Source organism: Mesoplodon densirostris, chromosome 3 (assembly GCF_025265405.1).
Source record: "Mesoplodon densirostris isolate mMesDen1 chromosome 3, mMesDen1 primary haplotype, whole genome shotgun sequence".
NCBI classification, from domain to species: domain Eukaryota; kingdom Metazoa; phylum Chordata; class Mammalia; order Artiodactyla; family Ziphiidae; genus Mesoplodon; species Mesoplodon densirostris.
In genome coordinates, this window is record NC_082663.1 from 111375836 (window position 1) to 111401715 (window position 25880).

The 25880-nt window shown below is 36.8% G+C and overlaps 1 protein-coding gene across 5 annotated transcripts in view; it reads right to left on the minus strand.

Moving 5' to 3' along the window:
- Positions 1–25880, minus strand: part of RAPGEF6 (Rap guanine nucleotide exchange factor 6) — a 228136-nt gene that overhangs the window by 7682 nt on the left and 194574 nt on the right. For 2 of the 5 annotated variants that reach the window (XM_060093318.1, XM_060093316.1), the window contains 6 exons: positions 20512–20635; positions 18101–18124; positions 14577–14797; positions 8815–9006; positions 6135–6269; positions 778–1006 (listed from right to left, as the gene is read on the minus strand). In XM_060093318.1, coding sequence (XP_059949301.1) covers positions 778–1006; positions 6135–6269; positions 8815–9006; positions 14577–14797; positions 18101–18124; positions 20512–20635 — 925 coding nt within the window. Of the gene's footprint in view, positions 1–777; positions 1007–3150; positions 3633–6134; positions 6270–8814; positions 9007–14576; positions 14798–18100; positions 18125–20511; positions 20636–25880 lie in introns of those variants that run through there. The other 3 variants (XM_060093317.1, XM_060093319.1, XM_060093320.1) reach the window with 3 other exon arrangements.

Sequence of the window (25880 nt, forward strand, 5' to 3'; positions counted from 1 at the left end):
CATTTGTTTACAAATTGTCTAAGGCTGTTTTGGTGCAACAATAGCAGGTTTGAGCAATTGCAACAGAGAGCTTACAGCCAGCTACGCCTACAATATTTACTATCTAACTTTCACAGAAAACGTTTGCTGACTCCTGGTCTAGAGAACCATAGTTTAGAAACCCTTACAAGTATGGTGATAATAATTCACTATATCTTAAATTTTTCATATTAAAGTGTACCACATTTAACAGTATCAGTTTAGAATCAACTTTCTCAGTGCTTTCTGTAGATTTCCATTTTGTTTGATTCTAAATAGAAATTTAGAGTTAACTTTTTTTTAATTGACTTTTTGCTAGCTGATAATTCTTACTCTCCAAATCATACTTTGAGAGAGTAACGATCAAAGACTAGTCCTACTCTCCCAATCTGTCTACAACGTGTATAGCACTGAGGGTACTTCCCATTACACACTCTTTTTGAGCAATCTCTAACCTTATAGCTAGAATGCAAGAACTACTTCCCACCTACCAATAGCATCTTCACTTTGAGTTCTTATTGATCGAAAAGATACATGATGTAAGTTACTTGAATCCAGTAACACTTAAAAAATGAGCACCCATATAGCTTTCAAAATAGTACTTATTTGCAGATTCAGTATAGAGAATACATGCTTGGTTCTCCTGTTCTTTCAACTACCCCTTCGGTGGGGGTGGTTTTAGGTTCACATTAGGGAGCACTGCTTGCAGTGGCCACTCGGCTTGGGTTTTGTGATGTGAACACAGGCAAGGATGTTTACCCAGGGCCAGGCTGACTATGGTCTCCTATCCCTGAGGAGTGCTCTGTCTTTTCAAATGCTCCAGTGGATTCAGGGACTGCCACAGCCTGGGAGGAACACCGTTCATCCTGTAGAGCTGCAGACATGGAGTCAACAGAGCAATTGCTCACAATGCTGGACCGTGAAGAAATCTCACTATGACTGGAGTCAGACAAGTTGTCAGATTTAGCTGATGGTATAAGTGTATAACCTGAATGAGAGAAGACAACTGATCAAACTACAAAACAAGGGAACGGGAGTGGGGAGGGTCAGGGAGAGGACAAAGAAAAATATAAAAAGAACAAAACATAAAGTGAGTATCAATGTCAATTTCCATCTATGTAGATGTAATGGTGCCGATTTTCTGTACATGTTCCTTTACATATCCATTCACCTACCTACCCACACGGCACCAATCTAATTCCAAATTCAAGAAATAGAAAGTCAAAGCCCAGTATTACTGAGAAAACTAGTTCAAAGGTAAATCTGCCCCAGGCTCTCACATAGCTACAAGCATTTAATAAAACAAGAGGCATTAAATATATTACAAAACATTAATAAATAGACATCTTGAACTTCTCAACTTCTTTTTAACCCTATGTCCCCTCCCCTTTGATTAATATAAATATTTCAAGGCCTGACCTGAGTGTCCAAAACACTACCTCGAGGCAGGGGTATGTAAGGGGAGTCAGGACTCAAGGGAAAGAATTTTATTTTTGTTTTTTCAAACTGCAAATACCCTAGATATTTTGCTTCTGTCACCTAAGAAGTCTTGCCCCAAGTTAAAAGCCATTGTTTTAGTATTTTTAAATAAATTGTTTTAGATTTGGACTTACTCTTATACCTAGTTTCCTTTTTCTTCACCAATTTAGCAGAACATCACATTAAACAGCTGAACTGACAGATTTACAAGAATGTAACATGAAAAAACCCAGCATCTACCTGTTTTAAATTGCTCTATGACTTACTGCACAGCAGATATAGTTAGAGAGATTTTCTTTAGCATTCTCTGGAATGAAGGGGTGGAGATGGAGTAAGGTGGAAGGTTCCAAAAACAAATCTGCAGCATGATAGCTAATGTACACAATCGTCTGTTTGGGTAACTGTTAGAAAAGTAACCAAACTTCTTTTGTTGAGAAATAAAGAAAATGCTGTAGTAATCCCAGCAAGAAGTAGGTCTCAAAGAAGTAAACAATTATCTTCTTGTTCACTGAGAGAAGAATGAGGTTGATTAGGTGCATGACCTTTGGGTCCATTCCTAGAAATCTCAAGAAGAACTATAGGCTTTAGACTCACATATAGCTCAAGTTATTACAAAAAAATTGTTGAATAATAACTTTATTAATTAGTGTCATTAACTATTTCAAAAACAAAAATTAAGACTCAGAAAATGTGTGATCTGCATTTGGCTTTTGTGCCAGGCACAGGACAAGCCAAGGCAAGTCAGTCTCTTGACTCCTACCCCAGTTCTCTGATCTTGGGATCACTGCTATTTCTCAGGGCCCTTCATGAAGTGATCGGTCAATTTTCAAGAGAACCAAGAAAATGGATGTGGTAAATAAACTAAAAAAAATAAAAAAAATTCCTCCTCAAAAGAAAAAGTCATTGTTCTTTTATCCTGGGGGATAGACTTGCTTTACTGTTTTAAAAATAATTTCATTCTTATGTCTGTTAGATCAGTACTTGTCAAATATAATTAACTCTAAGAATCACCTGGAAGGCTTATTAAAATACACATTCTCGGGCCTATTTCTGGCAATTCAAATTTACAAGGTCTGCAGTGGGACACAGTAAGTTTTTAACAAGTTTCCTAGATGTTTTTGAACCTGCTATGTTAGACTATCTCCTCCCTCCTCTGATCAGAGTATATATGAAAAGTGGATGATATAAAAAAGTTTATGTGGACAAGATCCAGTTTCTTGCCTTCCAAACACTTCACTTTAGCTTGTAAAGTAGTTGCAGTAATAAGATAGCAACACAATTATCTAAGGCAAAGGTTCTGATCAGATTGTTACTGGGGGATTTAATGTAAAAGTAAACACTGGTTCCTAAAAAGCCTCCTCTACTTATTGCACTCACAGACCCAACTGCTACCAGCAGGAAATAAAGCCAACTACAGAAAACAAGAGTATTAAGTTTACTAACATTAGCAAAATAACATATGTACAAATAAGGCACTTTAAACGGATATGATTTTGTTGTTGGAGGACCTGTAACACTAATCATAAAATGCTCATAAATAGTATTTTAGTAAGTTGTCTGTCTGAGCCTTATTTGACAAATGACTTAATTTAAGCTACATTTCCATTAATAAATGAAAACAAATTTCACACTAAAATAAAGTAAGGAACTTCATCAGAGTGTCTTTCTCCTTTTAGACTTGAATCGCGTACAGAAGCAGTTTAAAGTGTTACTGTTGCCTCGGCTATTTGAATTGAAGATGTCATTCCCTTTCTCATCTTTGATGTTGCTTCCAACATCCTTCACTTTCTCACAGCTTTCTGTAGCTTGATTGAGATCTGCGTCCTCTTTTTTGCTGTTGGCTAGTCTCTCCCTTGAAAGAGTTCTTTCCCTAAATCTTCTAAACGGGGATGTCATTCTTTTTCTGGCTGTGTTCTCACAACTTGTCCTGTCTCTATTCTCCTCAGTGGCCTTCTCGGTCCTGTCTGTTCTTTTGGCTGTGCTCCTGGTAATCTGTTGGATTTTCTTTTGCAAGTAAACCCCACCTATTCCGGGGCAGCTGTGGCCACTGATCTTGGTGCTGGACTCACGGGGAGGGGATGAGGAAGACCCTGAGAGGCGCAGCAGGATGCTGTGATCAGATATGATACTGCCAACTGGAGGGAGAGATGCAAAAACCCTGTCATGGTCAATTAATTCTTTCCAATGAATCACAATTAGCCTGGTTTTATAACATTTCACTATTAAAAAATTCTAACATCTTGACAATATCTGAAAAATTGAAATCTAGCAACATATTTTTTAATGCATGGAGACTCTACTATATAGCATAAACAAGACAGAACACAGGAGAAAGCTTACCTTGATCAGAATAAGCTGGTAATAAAAAATTGCTGAAAGTAACCCAAGCTGGTAAAATCATAAGCCAAAATATGACAAGAGTATCAAATAACCAGAATTATTTCTCAAAGTAACTATGTCTAGAATTTTCAGGTAGATTCTACTAAGAAAAAGCTTAGCAAAAATCAGATAGGACATATAAATAGTATATACAATAGATGTATTTATAAAGCACAATTTCTGATCCTATTTTCTCTACAAGGTAGAGAAGTTGCCTGCCTGAAGCACTGGGGAAGATAAAGGTTAAGGCCTCTCGATGTCTCACTTTTTCAGTTCTTTTTTGTTTAAATTCTCCTTTTAAAAATCGCGAACGTAGGCTTATTTTCTTAACTGTTAGAAAACAAAGAACTATTCCAAAGTATAGCAAGAACTAGAAACAGATTCTAATAACATAATTAGTTTAATGACATTTTTTTTTCAATCACGGACCACTGGTAAAAACCTGTCTATGGAAATAAACAAGCAGAAATAGTTTTGAAGAAAAGAATTTTGTCAGATTTCTAAGGATTTAAAACATGACTATGACAGGCTCACAAATCTATAAACATCATGGTGAACTGTTGGCCACATACTGAAAGACACAATAGAGAAAAGACTTCTCTATTCCGGTGGTTAAAATGCATTTGTTTGGAATAAGAGCAATGGGGAAATTCCTGTTCCTAACACCTCTTCCCACAAGTCACACTGACCCATAAAACACCAAATCCAATTCAACTAGTTTCCTGGTTAGAGAACTGTCTATAATGGGACCTCTGGAGGGTGTAAAGATGTTCCTGAAAGAGCATTAAGAGCATATGGACATTGTTCATCTGGACCATCTGTGTGAATAGGCACTGTTCCTAGCCCCAATCCTTGGGACCTGATAAAGGGTACTCTGGATAGGATACATACATAGTAAAGAGATGAAAGATATCTGTGTGCCTTTCCAAATCATATATGAGCTGTATACAACAGGAACAGAAACCTGTGTTTTACAAACACATCTATTATGTATACTTTTATATGTCCCATGAGATTTTTACTAAGCTTTTCTTAGTAAAACCTGAATGAAAATTCTAGCCAGTCTCAGCTAAGTGAAGAGGGTCAGTAATGGAGTTATACTGCCCTGCAGTGGCAGCAGGGAAGAAGAAAAGCTCCGCTTTACTAAACACTCGCCACGTCTCAAGAGTTACAGATATTATTTCATTTAATCCTTAAATAAGGTCCTAAAATAGGTGGTCCCTAACCATCTTATAGACAGGAGACCTGACCTTATAAATCAGTTGCTTGTAATAACACAGCCGTCACCAGGGACAGAGTCAGGATTCAAACTAAGGTCTGGCATCACTGTACCACTCTGCTGTCACATAGTCAGCAAAAATAAAAAAGAACCCTCAAAAGTGAGGGAAACTTAGAACACAGGAGCTGAGGAAAGCTCTGGAAGCTTCTCCTTCCTGCTAGAATTCATTAACTTGTCTTCTCTCTGACCATGTACCATTCTGTACTGTGTTTACTCAAGGATGTAATTTTTTTACATCTGTGAAATGCCACGACTAAGGAGTCTTTTTCGCCAGGGTACACGGAGAACGTGGAGGGCCAGTGTAAGAAACACACACATTATTTAGAATGCTACATTTGCAGCTGACATGAAATGGCATCTTACAGGCATACTACCCAGGCTAGTCAAAAAAAGAAGAACTTCAGTCTGAATTATGAAAACATAGATAAATAAAGAAGAGCAATTTCAGATGTTTTAATTCAAAAGGTTCTACATTAGCATGAATGTAAAAATCCGAAAGGGTGCTGTATAGGTTATTATAAATCCTGATTAATAAAAGGTAGTAACACTCCATTACTAAAGAAAGGAATGTATCATCCTAAATATTTGTTTCATTTCCTAAATCTTGTAGTTGGTTAAAAACAATTTCTTGTAGACATTCTTATTTTAAAATACTCCATAGAACTGTTTGAATTAATTGGTAATTTGAATAACATCAAGAATTTGCACAGACCAAAACAACTGTGAGTTCTGCCTTCATTCTTATCTATACTTGTCCTCCACCAAAGAAGGACCACACTTTGAATGCAGGAGTCCTAACTCCATGATGCATGACATCTGAAAACCATATAAATAACAATCTAAAACATGAAAATTCAGGAAGTATTACCAGTTACACTTTTCTTCACATTTTCTATTATTACCATAGACCAAAAGCAAAATATGTGCCACGTAGTGTTGTTTGGTTTAACAAGAACTAGCCTGAACTATTTTATCTTACCTTTGCGAGGGGAACCTTGAGGAGATGCAGGAGGACTAGAATGTAAGGATGATGCCATAGAAATAGTGTCTTCTGTATGTTTCTTACCACTTATTTCTTCAGTTGCTCCTAAAACTTTCTGAGGTAAACTTGTATCTAAAAATAAAATCAAAGAAGCAAATAAGTATCACTTCACAATTAAAATGTCTGCAATTGCCTAAATTACTACATAACTAAAGCCATGATGCACAATGGCTAGTGTAGTTAACTGAAATGTATAAATGACAAACGGGGACTAAATTACTGGGTAACAGCATACAGAGATTCTCACCTCCAGGTTATTTGTTCACATTCAGCCAGTCAGCACAGATCAGATTATAATAGCTTTTTGTTTGTTTTGTGGCATAAGGGATATTGATTTAACAGTCTGAGTACAGTGTCCCACCCCACACAACTGACACACTTATTGGAAATCTTAATAGAGAAGGCATGGATTCAAGCTCTTCCCTCCCCTCTAGAGGTGGCCTCTCCAAGTCAGGGCGAGGCATGTGGCAGGGGCAGTGTAGGGATGTTGGCACTGTCACTACCTGTGGTGCATCTGTGCTGTGGGTATACAGAAGCTGCAGGGCTGCCAGTCCAGCCCTTTTCAAGAGCACTAAATTCACACTACAGAAGAGAAGTAGACAACAGATAGAATCATGAATTTATAGAAAAATAGTATTGAGCCCACTGGAAACATTCCTGCAAAGTTCTATCATCACTCTTGTCCAATAGCTGGTCCTTTTAAGCATACTTCAAACTTAGCAATGCTTTCAAATACACTGGTATTTTTACATACGTCCTCTCGAAAAAATGTCAAAGAGGTATTGACACTGTTTTTAACCAGTAAAGTAAGCCCAGCTTTGATGAGTACTCAGCATAGTAACAAGCAGCCCTTTGATACTGAAAAAATTTAAAACACAGTATACAAACACTACTCTTAATTAAGTGCCATTTTAATATAAATATATTTATCACATAAATAATAGTCATATTAGAGCAAGAGGGAAGAGGGCTACCTGGTACAAATAACACTGCCTCTCAAGTGATGACATCCAGTAAGAAATCAGAGCTAGACTTGTCCCATGTCTCACTCCTACCACAAAAATCAACTTCACCCATTTTGCATCCAATTCTCTACTCATTTCCACAGACACCAAACTAGATCAGGCTCTGGGCAACTTCCCGTTGCTACATCAGGTTTCCACTAAGGTTCCCTAACTCCAATCTCACAGCCCTTCCTACTATAGACCTCCTCCAACATAAACTGGACCATAATCTTGCCTTGCTCAAACTGCTTTAATAGTTGCCCACTGACAACTTTCCTCTAGCATGTCATGTTATAATTTTGGCATGTCTATAACTTCACTTCTCCTCATCCTGGGACACTGTTTAGTACTGTGTTAAAAGTAAGGATTTTGAGCCAGTTAACCTGGGCTCAACTCCCAGCTCCATCTCTTACTCGTGGTGTATAAGTTACTTAGACCTTCTATGGTTCCTATGTAGAAGGAGAGTATTATCTATATTTAGGGTTATTATGAAGATTAAATGAACATAATATATAAAGTTAGTAAAACACTTAGAACCGTGTCTGGCATTCAGCAAGTGCTCCGTAAGTGTTAGCATTAATTATTATTGTCTCTCAACACTCTACAGCTTTGTACTCAGAGGCAGCAAACAGCCTGTAGCTCCTTGTAGATATCAAATTCTTCTGCCTGAAGCAAATTCTCTGGAATTTTTGCCTAATTACCTCCTTCCTAATCAACCTTTAAGACTCTGCTTAGGTGTTATCTCCAAAAGGCCTTCTCTGGAGCACTATCTTACCTCTGTCTACCCTAAAAGCCCTCCCTCTTTTGTTCTTTTATATGTTATGTACATGCTCCTGGCATAATAGTGAACACCTTACATATACTGAAGTTATCTATTTGTGTGAATGTCTGTAACACCAGACTGAAAATCTGGCAAAGGAAGGGGCATTTCTTATTCAACTTTGGATTTCAAAACAGTATCAAAGTAAATTCACAAGGTTCTACTGAATATGTCCTATGTATAATGCATGAACTAAATAATAATGTTAGGGACCAAATCTAATCTAGCTTCGCATTTGAAAGCTAAAATAGTGATACTGTTAAAACAACAAATGAAAGTAATTTGGACAACATCTACATGGCCTAACGGAGGAAAAAAAGCATGGTCTATACTTATATATTTTACATTTGCTTCTTGTCCCCAAGCTAGGTTTTCAGAAGTGGTCATTAATGAAAAACCAACAAACCGTCTTTTTTAGAAAGAAGCAATTTCATTATTTTTAGATGCAGCAATTTCATAGGCTGCATCTGCATTAGATAATTGAGTAAATGCACCAGTAAATGCAGTAAGCCGTTGGTTGGTACCCAAATATACTGCTGTACGTTTCTGGCTGATATGATTATAGGAATTCCAACATCAATATTTAAAATATGCATGCAGTCACTGAATACAGCAAAATGAAGCATTAGGCACCTATAGGCAAAATGAAGCATTTTTTGACTCATGAGTGCTGATTATATTACACAAACTACAATAGCTGATCTCCAAAGCATTTATATTTGTAATTATTTTCCATTCTAACTCGCCTGAAAATTTCAATTAAATGAATGCAATATTAACTGTGAATACTCACTCAGTGTGGCAGGGTCTTTTGCTTGTCCCTTCTTCCTGATGGGGTGCAAATTTACAGCTGGCACCTGAAGCACCTGGCTCACTCTGTGGGACTGATGCAAATGGGCTTTAGCTGCTTGGCCAGCTGACCTCACAGGCACTGGAGACATTTCTGATGACCTGACTGATCTTTTCTCACTTAGATTCTTGGTCACTAATAGAAGAGAGTAAGAAATACATAATTCTGCATTTAAGGCAAGGTTGTTACCACTGACAATAGTACATGGCTCATTAAAACCACCTATTTTTAACACAAAGAAGATTAATTTTCCTAACAAAAATTTCATGTATTATTTCAAAAATTTTGTAGAATTAATTTTACTCCCTAAATTAAGATAATAGACTTAATTAGCTCCATCTGCACCATCATCCTAATGGCCAAGTTAACATCCTCTCATCTCTATTTTTTTTTTTTTTTGACAGATCCTGCCTCAGGTTTATTTCTACAAATAACACAGGATGACACCCGTCCCAAGCAGACAACACCCCAGGGGTCACATCAGTCCTTCTGTCTTCGTATCGGTGACAGAAGAGCCTTTCTTGGTGCCTAGGCAACCTTTGAAAGCCAGAACCAGAGTCGCAGCTGCACCCTGTGCCCTGATTTGAGCCTTGGCCTCTGGCCAGCGGAGCCTGAGACCCTTGGTGATGTGAGAATGAGCATTTCCCTGAGCCTGGGGTGAGCAATGTAGTCAAGTCAACTGAGCTTGTGGCTGCTGCCCTTTGCAATCTGGGCTTGACCTCCTTGGGCTTTATAAGAGCCTATATAGCCTTGGCAGGTACACGCATGGCCTTGGTGTTTTTGGCTGGCATCTTCCTCAGGTACTTCTTGTCGTGCCTCTTGGCAAACCTAATGTTCCTCAGGAACTTGGATTCCACCCCCTTCAGAGATTCAAAGCTTTATGATCAGGGTTTCTTGATGCCATTTCTGTGCCATGTATGGGACTTGCTGTTCATGGTGTGGTTCCTGAACTTGGCCATGTGTGCACCAAAGCCCCAAAGCACTTGGAACCCAAAGAGCTAGCATCCTCTCATTTATACTACTGAAATACTCCCCTCACGGTATCAATTCTAGCATGCCTTCAAGTCATTCTCCATACAAGAGTGCAATGACTCTTCCATCATGAAAATCTGATCATGCCATTTTCTTTTTAAAATTTACTTATTTTTGGCTGCACTGGGTCTTTGTTGCTGCACTCTGGCTTTCTCTAGTTGTGGTGAGCTGGGGGGTCTACTGTTCGTTGTGGTGCATGGGCTTCTCACTGTGATGGCTTCTCTTGTTGCAGAGCATGGGCTCTAGGCATGTGGGCTTCAGTGGTTGTGGCATGTGGGTTCAGTAGTTGTGGCTTGAGGGCTCTAGAGCACAGGCTCAGTAGTTGTGGCGCATGTGCTTAGTTGTTCCGCGGCATGTGGGATCTTCCCGGACCAGGGCTCGAACCTGTGTCACCTGCATTGGCAGGCGGATTGTTAACCACTGCGCCACCAGGGAAGCCCTATCGTGCCACTTTCCTTCTCCAAATGCCCTACACAAACTTTTAGATGACTTGCCACTGCTCTCAGGATAAAGACACAAATCCCTAAAACAAGGTCTATTAGACCCTGCATGATCCAGCTTCCCTAATAACCCACACTCTGCAGCTACTAGATTAGGTCCCGTTTTATGTTCTCAAGGCATCCTGTATCCTTCCTTCACAGCATTGATAACTGTAACGATACAATTGTCTGTGAGATTAATCAATTAATGTCTCTTCCCCCCACAAGGCTATAACTAACATGATTGTAAAGACTGTTTACTTTGTTCACTACTATATCCCTGTTGTGTCCAGTGATGGATAGAAAACAGAGGCTTAACAGGTAGTTGTTGAATAAGTGAAATTATTTCAACAGCTATACATGGGAATACCAGAGATATTTATAAGTAGATGGTTAGTATACTTGAAGATGAACATCAGAATTAAAAACTAAGAACTCTTGGGCTTCCCTGGTGACGCAGTGGTTGGGAGTCCACCTGCCGATGCAGGGGACACAGGTTCGTGCCCCGGTCCGGGAGGATCCCACATGCCGCGGAGTGGCTGGGCCCGTGAGTCATGGCCGCTGGGCCTGCGCGTCCAGGGCCTGTGCTCCGCAACGGGAGAGGCCAAGGCGGTGAGAGGCCCGCGTACCACACACACACACAAAAAACAACTAAGAACTCTGACTTAAGAAACAAAAAGCTGCCTCCTCTGTATAAAATCAATACTATAGTCCAAAGAAAAAAACTTCTTCCTTCAGGTAGTATTTTTAGTACTTTTAATTCTTCAGGCAGTTATTCAGGGTGGTTTTAATTCAGGTCCAACCTCAATACTCCATGATATTTTTGTTTTAAACACCAAGATAAAAGTGTTTAACCTGTCCCAGCACAGCTACAATAGTCAGCTACTATGCTTTTATTATCAGAACCTAGAGAATATTTTGGGTGATAAGAATTAGGGAAGGGGCTTCCCTGGTGGCGCAGTGGTTGAGAATCTGCCTGCTAATGCAGGGGACACGGGTTCGAACCCTGGTCTGGGAGGATCCCACATGCCACAGAGCAACTAGGCCCGTGAGCCACAACTACCGAGCCTGCACGTCTGGAGCCTGTGCTCTGCAACAAGAGAGGCCCGTGCCCCGCGATGAAGAGTGGCCCCCACTTGCCACAACTAGAGAAAGCCCTCGCACAGAAATGAAGACCCAACACAGCAAAAATAAATAAAAAATAATTAATAAAACTCCTACCCCCAACATCTTCTAAAAAAAAAAAGGATTAGGGAATATCTCAGAAAGTCAAAGCAAAGTGCTCCTGGGGGATAATAGGCAGTAGCGCATCAACTGACTGAATCCAAGATGTTACCAACTTTTGGTTAGAGCCATGAAACATTTTCCCCCCAACACTAATCAATTCCATACTGACATCTTATTTTAATAGTTGCCATAGTACAAAGAAAAAAATCAAGAGACTACTTTGAATATAAAAAAAGAGGTCACAGGTGAGTGCCATAACTCACACATATATACTTATTATGAAGAACCAAATTCTATGTTTGCCAATCAACTATTGTTTGGGTTTGGAATTTATTTAAACATTTAAAAATCAATGATGCAATAAAAATCAAAGACTCTCAAACTAAAATAAAGGAACATGAATTGAATTAAATTTTCACAAAACAATTTAACTTTCAGTTTAAGAAAGACCCACAGGTTTTCTCATTTTAAATCAGTATTAAAATAAATGGTAGTGAGACACCATTTAGTGTTATGAAAAAAGAAGTAGATAAGTCTAGGGTGGGTGTGAGAGGAGAAAGGTATCACAGGTGTGTGTGAATGCGTGGTGGGGGGAGGAGAGAGAGAACGCAGAGGTTGGTATGTGGGATCTTTCTAGGAGTCAAAAAAGTTTTTAAATTAATTAATTAGTCATTTGGCTGCGCCAGGTCTTAGTTGCAGCACACGGGATCTTCGTTGTCGCGTGTAGGATCTTTGTGCAGGATCTTCATTGCGGCATTAGTTGCGGCATGCATGTGGGATCTACTTCCCTAACCAGGGATCGAACCCAGGCCCCCGGCATTGGGAGCAGAGTCTTAACCACTGGACCATCAGGGAAGTCCCTAGGCCTCAAAATTTTAACAATGAGCAAAGCATAAAAAAGGTTTTGGGCTTCCCTGGTGGCGCAGTGGTTGAGAGTCTGCCTGCCGATGCAGGGGACACGGGTTCATGCCCTGGTCCGGGAAGATCCCACATGCTGTGGAGCGGCTGGGCCCGTGAGCCATGGCCGCTGAGCCTGCACGTCTGGAGCCTGTGCTCTGCAATGGGAGACGCCACAACAGTGAGAGGCCCGCATACCGCAAAAAAAAAAAAAAGAAAAAAAAAAGGTTTCTATGCTTCTGAATATCCCAAATCATATTTAGGGAACAAAGAAAAGCAGATAGTGAAAACAAAAGATAAAATAAACAACCTTTTATCAGACAAAAGCAGGAATAATAAATTGCATTCAGTAACCACAAGATGATGAAGTCTATATTGCATTACTTGGGAAAAATAATTTTGATGATCATTCAAAGCAACGTCAGAGATATTTAATAAATGTGTATATGGCTTTGAACTTTAAAACATGAATAAAATTTGAAGATTCTATATACTTTTTCAGTCTTTACTTTTGACATGTACCATTTTCTCATAGCAGACACTTCTTGATATCCCACCAGGTGGTAAGAAATTTTTCCAGATACTTTCCAAGTCTATATGTATTATTTTTAACAGCCATATATCATTCTTTGTATTGATAAGGAAGCAGTGTACTTAACTATTCTCCAGCATTTTGGTATCTGTGTGAGTTCTTTTTCCATTGTAATACATGCTGCACAATCCCAATACTGGACACCTCACAGACTGCTGTGAGGAGTAAATGGCAATGTTTATAAAAGTGTTTAGCATGGTTGCTGGCATATAGAGAGCACTCAGTAATTGTTAGCTTTCATTATTTTATTTGTTTCTCTTAATTTAATAGGTTTGATGTAGAAAGAATCTGAGATAAAACATAGTACCAATACTTGCTTGAGTTTTACATTTAGGAAAACAAGAGATCTAAGATGAAGAGAAACTTGTTCAAATGGTAATAAATGAGACCCAAACTCTGTCTCCATCCTTTAGTAGGCGTTCTTTTCATCACACCCCATTCATTTTCCTATTGGTAAAAGTGTTCAAGATACTGTTTTTATAACAACACTTACTGAATGGCTCATTACCCTGCATTTTAAAATTCACTGTGAATCTGAATTTTAAAATCAATACTTGGTTGTATTTCCATTTTATCTTTTCTACTCTATTGACATACTTTTTCGATTACTATGTAAATACTATATCATTTATCAATTTCAGGGTCAACCCATGATAATTACAATTTCCCCCTATCAATTAGGAACACAGAAATAGAAAACTGAACCTTCCCCCTCATATATTCTGTCAACATTTAATCAAGTTCTATACATCATATTGGGATTTTTACTGGTGTAATATTTAATCATATATATAGATAGATAATACTCACTTATAATGGAAGTACAATCATCTTTATTTTGTTATTACAACAAACACAATATATTTTACCATCTTTGATCTCTGCTTTTACAACTCATGATTTCCTTGACCCAGAGACACACACATTCTATTGTTTGTACTTAATTAAAAAAAAAAAAGTATTGAGAATAGGCTCTATTTTGTTCATCATATTTTATATTTATAAACATTAGAATACGTCTAATTTTTCTTGTTTTACCTTATTTACTGATGCCTATAACACACCTATTATCTCTAACAGTATATTAATTAAATTTATTGTATTTTTTCAGTTGGTAAATGATATTATCTGTAAAATTTTTAGGAAAGAGAAATTTTTCACTTATTTTACTCTTCATTTAGGGATGAAGATAAGAACATTCTCAAAGAGAAGGGCTCCTCTATAATGTCTCACTTTTTATAAGAAGACTTTAAAATGCTTTTTAAAGAACTATATCACTCCATTTCTTGCACAGAGTAACCATCAGGAATGGATGAGAATTCAGTATCTGATTAACATGATCACATGATGCTTGAGGTATGTCAGTAAACTTTTGTGAGTGAAAGTTAATTTTCTTGGGACTTCAGGATAATACTAGAGCAATAAATTTCTATTTTGTTGTGCTGTTTAGTGTCACGTAAGTGAAAACTTATACTTACAGGTACCATATGCAGGCTCCCACTGCAATGACATCATCTGGAACTTCTCCTCATCTGTTTCTACATCCAGACTGGAAAGATATTGCTTCACTTTCCTTGCCATTTGGGCATCTTCGTACAGCTTCTTAGCATTAAGCAGAGAGCTACGGCGTGCCTTTTTTTTGTGAGCACCTCCCTGAACATCCAGCATGTTTGAATTTGTGCTGCCTTGACTCAGTGACCTGTAAGAAGATGGAGATCACCATAAGGGGCTGTAAAGATGAAAATTAACTATGGCAGATTGAAGATTAAAAGAATTCTGTTCTGTTAATGCAACTGCATGCTGATGCAAATGAGTTAAAAGATGAAGAGCATTAATGCAAAGTAATATGGCACATATGGCAACACTCTGAGTTTTCAGATTCAGCAAAGCTCAGAATTCCAAAGAATAAGTTAACAATTCCCCCCAAAGCAACAGATTCCATCAGACCTGTGTTTGGTGCCTTTGCAACCCATGGCACAACTGTGACAAGTATAAGCATTCCTTTGGCCCTATGGCCATCCACACTCTGAACAAATGGCGAGAGCCTAGTTCAGGACAAGTCCACCTTGAGCCAGATCTCTGCACCAGGATTTTTCAGCAGGGGAGTTTCTAGAGCAGCTTTGCTTGTACGTGCTGCTTTGGACATGCTATCGCCATCACCATTCCTGTATATAGCTGGCCCATTCCGAGCATGCTCACCGATTTTACCAGTAACCAGATTTTGACGAAAATTCAAATAGAACAACCGGTAAGAAAAATAACACCATTTATACTCAATTCAATATAGTCAGAGATCAGAAATGCAATAAAAAGCTACTCAATGCTTCCACTCACATATGAAATGGTTGGGCAATATGTGGCTTCTGGACTGGGGATATGGGATCTTTCTTTTGCAATGCCTCTAAATGTGATGAAACTACAAGCTGGATAGGAATAACTACAATTGAAACAAGTTATAGCTTCACATCCAACTGTACTCTTTTTGGCAGACTTCTTTCTACAATAACCACATCTAGAACCACTGGAAAACAGGAACTGCAATGCTATTTGTCCTTTGTAACAAGGATAGCAAACACAAGGTTCTAGACAATTTTTATTTTAAAGGAAGTTGCCATTCTAAAATAATAAAGATATCTATGGCTCTTCTAAGTTAACCTCCCAATTACCCAAAGATATTCTAAATACACATACCACAACCATAGAACAATTTGTTTTTTTCTGTGCTCACATATCCCGTTTAAAACAAACAACTAAAATCCTAATGTTTTCATTGTAAATTAAGTGAAATCAAGTTGTAAAAAATGTTACTTTTCTTTTGCAATTTTAAGATCTTTAAAAGAGTGTGTCTTACATTTGATGGCAACTTTCAATTGTTACTGGTCAGGCAGAAACTGTGATGTGGTTGTTGCTACTTACATACGCAGAAACTCCTAAACTTTCAGAGTGGTTTGGAAAAAATCCAATGGCATTAGTGAATTACTCCCTTAACCTCCAGGAACCAAATGATTATAAGGATGTAGTGAACCTAACAAGTTCAATAACATTCCCAAAGCAGGTGTCAAAAGGATGTTAGCCCTAAATATCTGCAAAGCCAACCTAAGAGCCCAGCACCAGCAGCTTTTTGTTCTTTTATGGCTTGTTTTAAGAAGTGTGGCATTACCAACATATTTGACGGCACAAAAGGCAATACTGTGTGAGGAAAAAAAAAACCCAGAAACTAATAACTCTAAAGGTGATTCAGAAAATTCATATTCTAAATACGAAGAAGTTTTAGAAAGACCTAAACCAATTTATATTTTATATTTTCCTTTTTATGAATGCAAAAAGGTGTTATGTGATAAAAACACATACCTAAGTTTATATAAGAGCTCTTTTAACAAGTATAAAGTTAAAAAATTCTCAGTGTTAAGAAGGTACTGCAGTGATTTTTCTTCGTGGTACATAAAACAACAGTGATCCCAACAACTGATGATGTCTCAGATTCAAAGAAATGCAGTAAAATCAAGTCCCAACATTTAGGAGCAAATCTGAATACAAGTATTTAATAATTTTATGTAAGTTGATATAAAAAAGTGTCCAGAAATCTAGGATACATACAAAATTTTAATAAGTGAAAATATCATGATAAATGGCAATGTCTTCTAAGCTACTTTCAAAATGCTTTGATGTAAACACAAAAATATCTAGTGCCTGCAAACATCATACAAAGCAACCCTAAAGCTGAATAAACAGTGAATGTGTTACATAAGTCATTCAAACACCCCAAAATCCCCACTAAGATATACTGTTCAAGTATTCTTCTTCATAACAGTAACGTTAGGAATCAATTTCTATCTTCAATGAGAAGAACCAGAGAAGACCAAGACATAAATGTAAAGTATAGAAGAAAACACAGGAGAAACACAGAGAAGGAAGAAAGCAGAAGGGAATTCAAGTTCACCAAGCTTCAACAGAAAGCAAAAGACCACAAATAAGACAAGACTCAAAGTAAGTGGCTCACAAAAAATCCTTCTTATATGTAATATAAAAGCATCTAACTTCATGATTCACTATAATCTTAAAAGAGCAAAATTCTTATTTAATCCCCTCATCCACAAAACCCATGTTTTTCTTCAACTAAAAATGAAAGGACCAGATAGATGATTTATAAGATCCCAAACATTCTATGATTCTACATGGATACCTAACTATCTATTACAGATCTGTAAGCAGAGATCTGAACCTACTTGAACAACAAAAGGTGTTAGTTCTGATTCTATTTCAGTTTTAAGAGAGATAAGGGAGTCTTTAAATTGGTAGGAATTTAAAACTCAATGCTGTATGTCTCATGGTATTAGTGGATCTGAACAATTAAAATCATCCTCTATTTCAATTATTTACTAACTCAATATTACAGTATCGTTTGGATAAAGGCTGCACCCTTTTGGAAAACTGATGGAAAAATGTAACCTTTATAAACAACCCTTTTACCCATTTTAATATACTTAAACATTTATTTTTATAAAATATGGCATGTGAATAAAAGAAAATAGTGTGGACTCTGGAATCAGACTACCACCATTAGTGAATCAGAATCCACCATTAGTGAGCTCTAGGAATTTGGACAACTCTATCTTCCCCATCTGTACCATGGGAATAACATTACCTATTTCATAGAGTGGCTGGAGAATTAAATAATTCATATAAAGTGCACAGAGAAGTATATGGCACATAGGAAGCACACAACAAATATATGCTGTCATCATCATCATCTAACTGACCCTGCTAAATAAAATCTAAAAGGGACTTTATGGGACATCAACAATGGAAAAGTAAAGGGAAAAAAAGCTAGTTCTAACACTATTTTAACCTTGTTAGCAAAAGGCATTTATTTGTCAGGAATGTAGGTTGACAGGGTTAATAGAACACATGCTATTTTACGTGCGTGCATTAATGAAAAGGATGCAGTATATGTTAACAGTTGCACAACCTTCATTCCAGTTGCATTCATCTCTACACTTACCCCAGACTCCGCCACCTCTTCTTCCTGTAAGCAAGAGCCACAAACATTGAAGCATATGTTTGAATAGGAAAGCACAGAAAAAAGACAACAGTCGTGAGTCAGAGAAACTATGGAGACAGAACAGAAAAATTTTACTAGAAAAAAATGGTAGCTTAACAGTAAAATGACTTTAATGGAATACAAGGGGGTAAAATGAATTATGATATGTACTGAAAGCCAAAAAACTCCACACCATTTAAAAGTATGCTTTTAGACCAATTATATTTTTAATACCTAATTCATTTAGAGGCTTATGTTAATAAGAAGCTTAAGGGAAAACATTTACTATGAATTTTGAATTCAAAGTTTTCAGGGAAACCTTAAATTAAGGAATATGATCTTTTGAACTTTTTTTTTAAAAAAGGATTTTTGAGCCATACATTTAAGCGAGGATGAAATTACAAGAAACAAAGATTTATAATTTTAAGTGCAGAAATTTCTCTTACAATGTGTATTAACAAGAAATTTTGACAAGCAAATCCAACTTAAAATGTAAGTACAAACATATCATCAAAATCTTTATGATCCTGTATCTCCTTACACTACAATTGGGCTGAATCAAGATTCTTTTTAAAACTTTTATTCTCATTTATTTTTCTCCCCTTTCCCCCCAGTCCCAACTGGTCTCATTATACCCCTGGCATGTATCCAATAAGCTCCAGCTCTGGCCAGCCCAAAATTCTGTTTTTCAGTTAGCACACTGACTACTGTTAAAATAAAAGGGGTTACTTTGTCTACACAAGATATTATACACCACCAAACTGGACAATTACTTGCTTAAAGAAAGCTAGTACATTTCAGTACTAGCTGACAAATACAATTGATTCAGGAAAACTCCAGTCTAATCCAATTATGTTTTATTTTTTCCTACACTGCACTCTACTCTAGCCTAGGCCATTCCCAAGGAAACAGCCAAGTTTACTGATTTCATCCTCAGTTTCTTCCTCCTTTGCTCATTTCTGAGGCACTGTACTTAAAATATTATCAACTGGTCTGGCAGGCTCACAAAGTCATTATTGTCTTGAGGAACGAGGGTGCTAAAATACATGAGTAGATGGATGTCTGTGTAAGACAACAGGGCGTGGTGGGGCCACTGTACAGGGACATAAAACAAAAACAAAAACTTAAAAACAAAGAAACAAATCCTCCAGGTCTGCTTTGGTCTCTGGTTCGTACTATTTTCTGCTTCTACACTGCTGAGCAATGATACTCCTCATTACATGTAGTGATTCTCAGGGACAGAAGTGGGATGGGTTGGGAAGAGGAGATATGATATACCCCTTCCTCGATACTTTGAGAATTTCTACACTAGAGCAATGATCAGGTCAACTACTTATAAAAACAAAGACTCCTGAACAGTGATTTAGACAAAACAAAACAAAAATAAAAAACCAATCCTGACACACACTGATTCTGTTTGGTTACAAAAACTCCATCTCTAACTTTTAAAAAACCAAGTATTTTTGTTTCCTTAGTAGGCTATATTTCTTTCAAGCCACAAGAATTGTGTCTGTCTGGGTAAACATTTCATTTTTAAAGCTCTTAGGTACTGAAGCTATACACAAAGGCTCAGAAGAAAATCAGACCAAAAATGAAAACCCTAATATCTTTTTACCCTAAAAATTACAGAAATTACTGGGAACAGCTTGACAACATACTTTATGTTTTATATAATTTGAGAAGGCATTTGTTATTACATTAAAAATGAATTTTAAAAAGCATTCTTAGAAGATCAAGTTAATATTGAATGCAATTTTTATTTCATTTTTATTAAAGAGGGAGCATCCTTAAATTTGCACTTTCTAAACTGCGTTAAAGAATTTACATACAAATAAACAGCAGTACCATGACTTGAAACCAAGGAATATATTTTAGAAGAATAAAATAGAATTTAGGCAGAAATAGAACTTTAAAAATATTCAATAAAAATAAAAGACATATTCAGTAAAAATAAAAGACTAATACTTCATACATTTGGTTAGAAACCAGATGTAAGCATCTGTCCTCTGTGATAACTTCAGTAAAGATCAGCAACTTACTTACATTTAAGTTACATGACATTTTAATTAACAATAACAATACAGAACTATCCATGTACTCAAAAAAGTAATAGAGAACTAGGGATCAAATCTCAGCAATTTATGTAATCCTGGACACATTACCTAACTGCCCTGAGCTTCAGTTTCTTCATATGTAAAAGGCAGGCCAATACTACTACCAACCTTTAAAGGTTATAGTGACAAACAATTACTTGAGAGTGACATCTGTAAAGCACTTAGTACACTGCGTAACAAATGGCAGATGGTCAATAAATGAAAACTCATATCATGCTCATTGCCACTCTGTAACACTTACACACTTCAAAGACATACCTCTGTCGGAACATCATAGCTGGGTCCATGTTAGCAGAAGTCATTCGAACAACTTGACGAATTTCCTTGGCAATCATTCTGAGCTTCTCAAAATTTACTAAACCATCTACTTTGGAATCATTTCCTATAGAATAAAAGTAACATTTTTTAACTTCCAAAATTAAAATATCTATATAAAGGTAGCAGAAGTCAAGTTATTATTGTTGGAGGCACAAATGAGAACCTTCTTTATCAAACTGTCACTTTTGTTTTCAAGAACTGATAAACCCATAGATGGTTTAATCCTGCTCCCAGGGAATGAGCTAATGGGAGAAATTCTATTCCTACGGAAGTAATGATTATGATTATTAGAAAGTGAGAAACTGCATAGCTTCTAAAAGCCATTTCATTATGCTGTAGGCACACCTAGTAAAAAATACAGCTCCTCAAATCTAATTCTCCAGATGCCCAGCCCACTCTCAGGCAAGTACGTGCATCTGTTTTATTGGGCAGCAGAGGAGAGCACTTGAAAACTTAGGTTTTAGCCAGAGGTCACAAAGAGTGACCTTTGGTTTAACTAATCCAGTAAGGTTTCTATGGTTTACAGTACTTTACAAAAATGTAAAATGAGCTGTCAACACTTAAGAAGTGGAAGACATCCCAAGAAAGCAAGAATTTCTGACTTCTCTCGAAGAAAAAAAGTGGGGTGGGTAGGTGGCGGATTAAATAATAAGCATTGATATGTCTGTTTACCAAGTGGTAATAATTAGTTAAAATTAAGAGGTGGCTGGCTCGTAGGGGTAGACATCTTCTAGTCTGCCATGCATCTTCTCTTCCCCAGGATTTGAATTTACAATCATGACTTTAATCATTAAACACAAATTTGCTTGTTCATAAGTTCTATGGTTTTTGTTTCTGTTTCACCAAGTAGTTCTCTGAGGACAAAAACTCATACACCTCTCAAAATGGTCTACTTTTCTTTGACAAGAACAGGAATGAGACCAGACTTAGCCCATATGTTGGCTTACCCAGTTCAAACTACAAGGCAAAAAATTATATGTTCAAAGGGTAATCTAACTGTCTTTTTCTCACACCTGTCTTTAACAGTTGGTGTGACCCTATTTATTTTCCACATAGCCCTCGAGGTGTCTGTGCAATTCCAAGTCCCTGAAGCCACGTTTGAGAACCACATGGGTCTGGAACACACAGTGGGCTCCCTTTTTGTAGTAAATGGCACCTATCCATTGGACATATAAATGGTTCAGGGTCTCAACATGAGTTGAAAACAAAATGATAACCCAAAATACTTTCAAGTCACATAAACATGTTTTGAGGGAGCATGTCAGAAAAATATACTTGAAGCCTATAATGATATTTTCTTATGAAAAAGGAGTGATAATGAAAGTGGGGGCAGTACAACTAGTTAATTGGCACAACACGTCTGCTAAGAACAGTTAGAAAAGTTGGACAAAATAGAAAAAAAATGTTTTAAGTAATCAAAAAACTATCAAGGCTGTGAAGATCTGAAGCAATAATGAAGATCTGTGGCAAGTTAGCATTTCCCAGTGCTTGACCCAGCATCTGCTGATTTTAGAAAAGTGGATGATGAGCTGAAAAACTGAGTAGTGGCACCATGACCTTTGAAGTTAGAGAAGAACAACTTAAGTCTAGATAAATCTTCAATGTTTTGGGTTGGGATTTTGAAGGCCTATAATATATCCTGAGACTAAAGATAAACTAAATGTAGACTGGGATAAAAGTTGAGTGTTAAATTATCTCAAAATATGAAAATGGTTTAAGGTGATTTTTGGATTGCTAGCGCCCCTAGCTGCCTGGCAGAAGCAAGCTTTAATTCTCTCTGGAGGAATGTAATATTGTCTGAAACCCTAGATTATTTCTGTAATTTCTTTATACACAACATCCATTTGGCCAAAAATAACCAGGTACATCAGGAGAAAATTCAATATGATTGAAATGCAAGGAAAAAAAAATAAAAGACAACAAAAAGACTCATAAAGGATCTAGATTATGGAGTTATTGGAGACAAACATAATAGTAACTGGTAAATATGTGCAAGGTTATAAAAAACAACACTGAGAACTTTGGCAGAGAACATGAAGATAAAAAATGAATTTAAATTGTAAAACTGGAAAAAAAAACCCAATAACTGAAATAAGGAATTTGCTGCTGGATTTAACAGTAAATTAGACATAGTTGAAGAAATGATTTAAAAATTGGACATTAAGCTGGGAGAAAATTCCAGAATGAATAAAAATATCCACGTCAGAGAAAACCAAATGCTGCACCTAGTCACATCATAGCAAAACTAGAGAAAAACAGAGATAGAGAGAAGAGAAAATGATAAAGCAGCTATTAGAAAAAGGGTAGATTATTGTCAAAGGAACAACAAATAAGACTGACACTTGATTTCTCAACAATAACAATGGAAGCCAGGAGACAGTTTTGCTATCTCAAAATGTTGAAAGGTAAGTGGCAACCAAAGTTACGCCTTAAGAATGAATATTAATTAAAGACATTTTTCAAATAAACAAAAAGTAAGAGATTTCATCACCGGCAGACTTGCGCATAAGGGAATAATAATCGGTGTTCTACAGGAGAAAAAAACCCCAACCATATGAAAACTTTGAAATGCAGGAACAGTAACAATATCATCATGCAGGTAAAGCTAAATAAATACTGACTTTAGTAAACAACAATAGTATCGTGTGGCATTTAAAGGCATGGAAACAACTGTATATGTCGGGAGGTAAGTAAATGGGAATTTAAATGGTCTAACTTCTTGCACTGCCTGACACACAGGCAAGTACTAATGAGTATTACTTGAATTAATATCAACAAGTATAAATATATTGGGTTGGCCAAAAGGTTCCTTTGGTTTTTAAGTAAAACTAAAACACATTTTTCATTTTCACCAAGAACTTTATTGAACAACGTATGCACCTTTTTGTTCCACTACCTTCTGCCATTTTCCAGGTAACTTCATAATTCCATCTTCCCAAAACTTTTTATCTCTTTGAGAAAAGAACTGTTCCAGGTGCCTTTTACAGTCTTCCAGGAAATGGAAATTTTTTCCATTAAGAGAATTTTGTAAAGACGGAAATAAATGGAAATCCAAAAGTGCAATCTCTGGTGAATATGGCAGATGAATCAGAACTTCCCACCCAAGCTGTAACAGTTCTTGCTTGGTCATAAAAGAAACATGCGGTCTTCTGTTATCCTGATAGAAGATTATGCATTTTCTGTTGACTAATTCTGAACGCTTTAGGTCGAGTGCCGCTTTCAGTTGGTCTAATTGGGAGCAGTACTTGTTAGAATTAATCATTGGGTTTTCTGGAAGGAGTTCATAATAGAAGACTCACTCCCTTCCAATCCCACCATATACACAACATCCATCACCTTCTTTGGATGAAGACCGGCCTTTGGTGTGGTTGGTGGTGGTTCATTTCGCTTGCCTCACGATCTCTTCTGTTCCACATTATTGTGCAGTAATCCACTTTTCATCACAGGTCACAATTTGTTTTAAAAACGAAACGTTTTCATTACGTTTAAGTATAGAATCACATGCAGAAATACGTTCAAGAAGGTTTTTTTTCGCTTAACTTATGTGGAACCCAAACATTAAAGCAATTAACATACAAAGCTGGTGCAAATGATTTTCAATGCTTGATTTGGGTATTTTGAGTATGTTGGCTATCTCCAGCATGCTATAATGTTGATTGTTCTCAATTAATGTTTCAATTTGATTGCTATCAACTTCAACTGGTCTACCCGACCGTGGAGCAATGTCCAGCGAGAAATCTCTAGCACGAAACTTCGCAAACCACTTTTGACACGTTCAAGCAGTCACAGCACCTTCTCCATACACCACACAAATCCTTTTGTGTGTTTCAGTTTCATTTTTACGTTTCTTTAAATAAAGTATAATATGCCAAAAATGTTGTTTTTCTTCTATCTTCAATATTAAAATGGCTACCCCAAAATCCACCAATTTTGATAAGTTTTTAAAAAATGCACACTGACATGACAGCTGTCATGATACAATCTAACAAAATTGTTTCGAATGAAGTGAAAGACAACTAAGAGCTACTAGAGCCACCTTACAGAAATACCGAACGAACTTTTTGGCCAATCCAGTATAATGTCTAGTGTGACACTAGAAAATTAGTAAAACATTCTATAGTCAGCAAGTTAATGGAGGACAAATACCATTCACAAAAATCAATTAAGGGGATTGCAGATAAACCACATGGCAAAAGGTTAATAAATTAGGTTTTTAAAACTAAGAACTTACTGTTCATCAAAAGACATCCTTAAGAGAGTCAAAAGGCAAGTCATGCTATATACAGGACTTACACAAAATTCTTAAAAAGTATATTAGAAAAACAGAACCTTATAAAAAATAAGCAGGACACTGAACTGATAATTGTCAAAAGAGGACGAATAAATATACAAAAGGGTGTTCAGCCTCATTAGTAATCAGAGAAATGCAAAATAAACCACATCAAGATACAATTACACACCTACTGGAATGGGTAAAAATAAAAAGGATCAATTTATCACGTGTTGGTGAGAATGAGGAACAACAAGAACGCTAATAACACTGCCAGTGTTCCACTTTAGTAGATTAACCTCAAACTGCTTTCCAAAGTTGATTATATGAATATCAGGACCCATAAATTTCACTGTGAATTATACTGAACAAAAATGCACGTGCGCTATGAGATATGTGAAAGAATATTCATAGCAGCATTATTCGTAAACAGTGGAAAGTATCAAATGCTCATCAATGGATTGGATGAATCTACTGTATTGCATTTATGTAATGGAATGAATGCTAAATAGTTTTCAAAATGAAGGACAGTTACACTCAAAAACATGCAAGAATCTCACCTCAAAAGTCTAATGTTGACCAAAATAATCCAGAAGCCAAACCAAAACTAAAAAAATAAACATACTCTGTGATTATATAAAGTTCAAGAACAGGTGAAACTAAACCACAGTATTAGAAGTCAAGATCCTAGTTATCTTTGGGGAAGATAAAGGTGGTAACTAGGAAAGGGCATGAGTGGGGGTGCTGGGAGGTAGGCAATATTTTATTTCTTTGGATGTTGGTTGCATGGGTGTTTGCTTTGTCATAATTCATTGAGTTGTTCACTTGTTCTGGGTACTTTTCTGTATGTGTTTAGTAATTAAAAAGTGAAGTTGGAAGGAAAAATATTACTAAACAAAACAATAAATAAGATCAAAAAGTCTGATCTTGGTTGTAAGTCAACTTTAAGTTTGAATGCATTGGGTAAACATCTACATTTGTTCTTGTCAATAATGTGGGTTTTGGTTCCTAAGATTTGCTGCATTTGACTGGGTAAAGC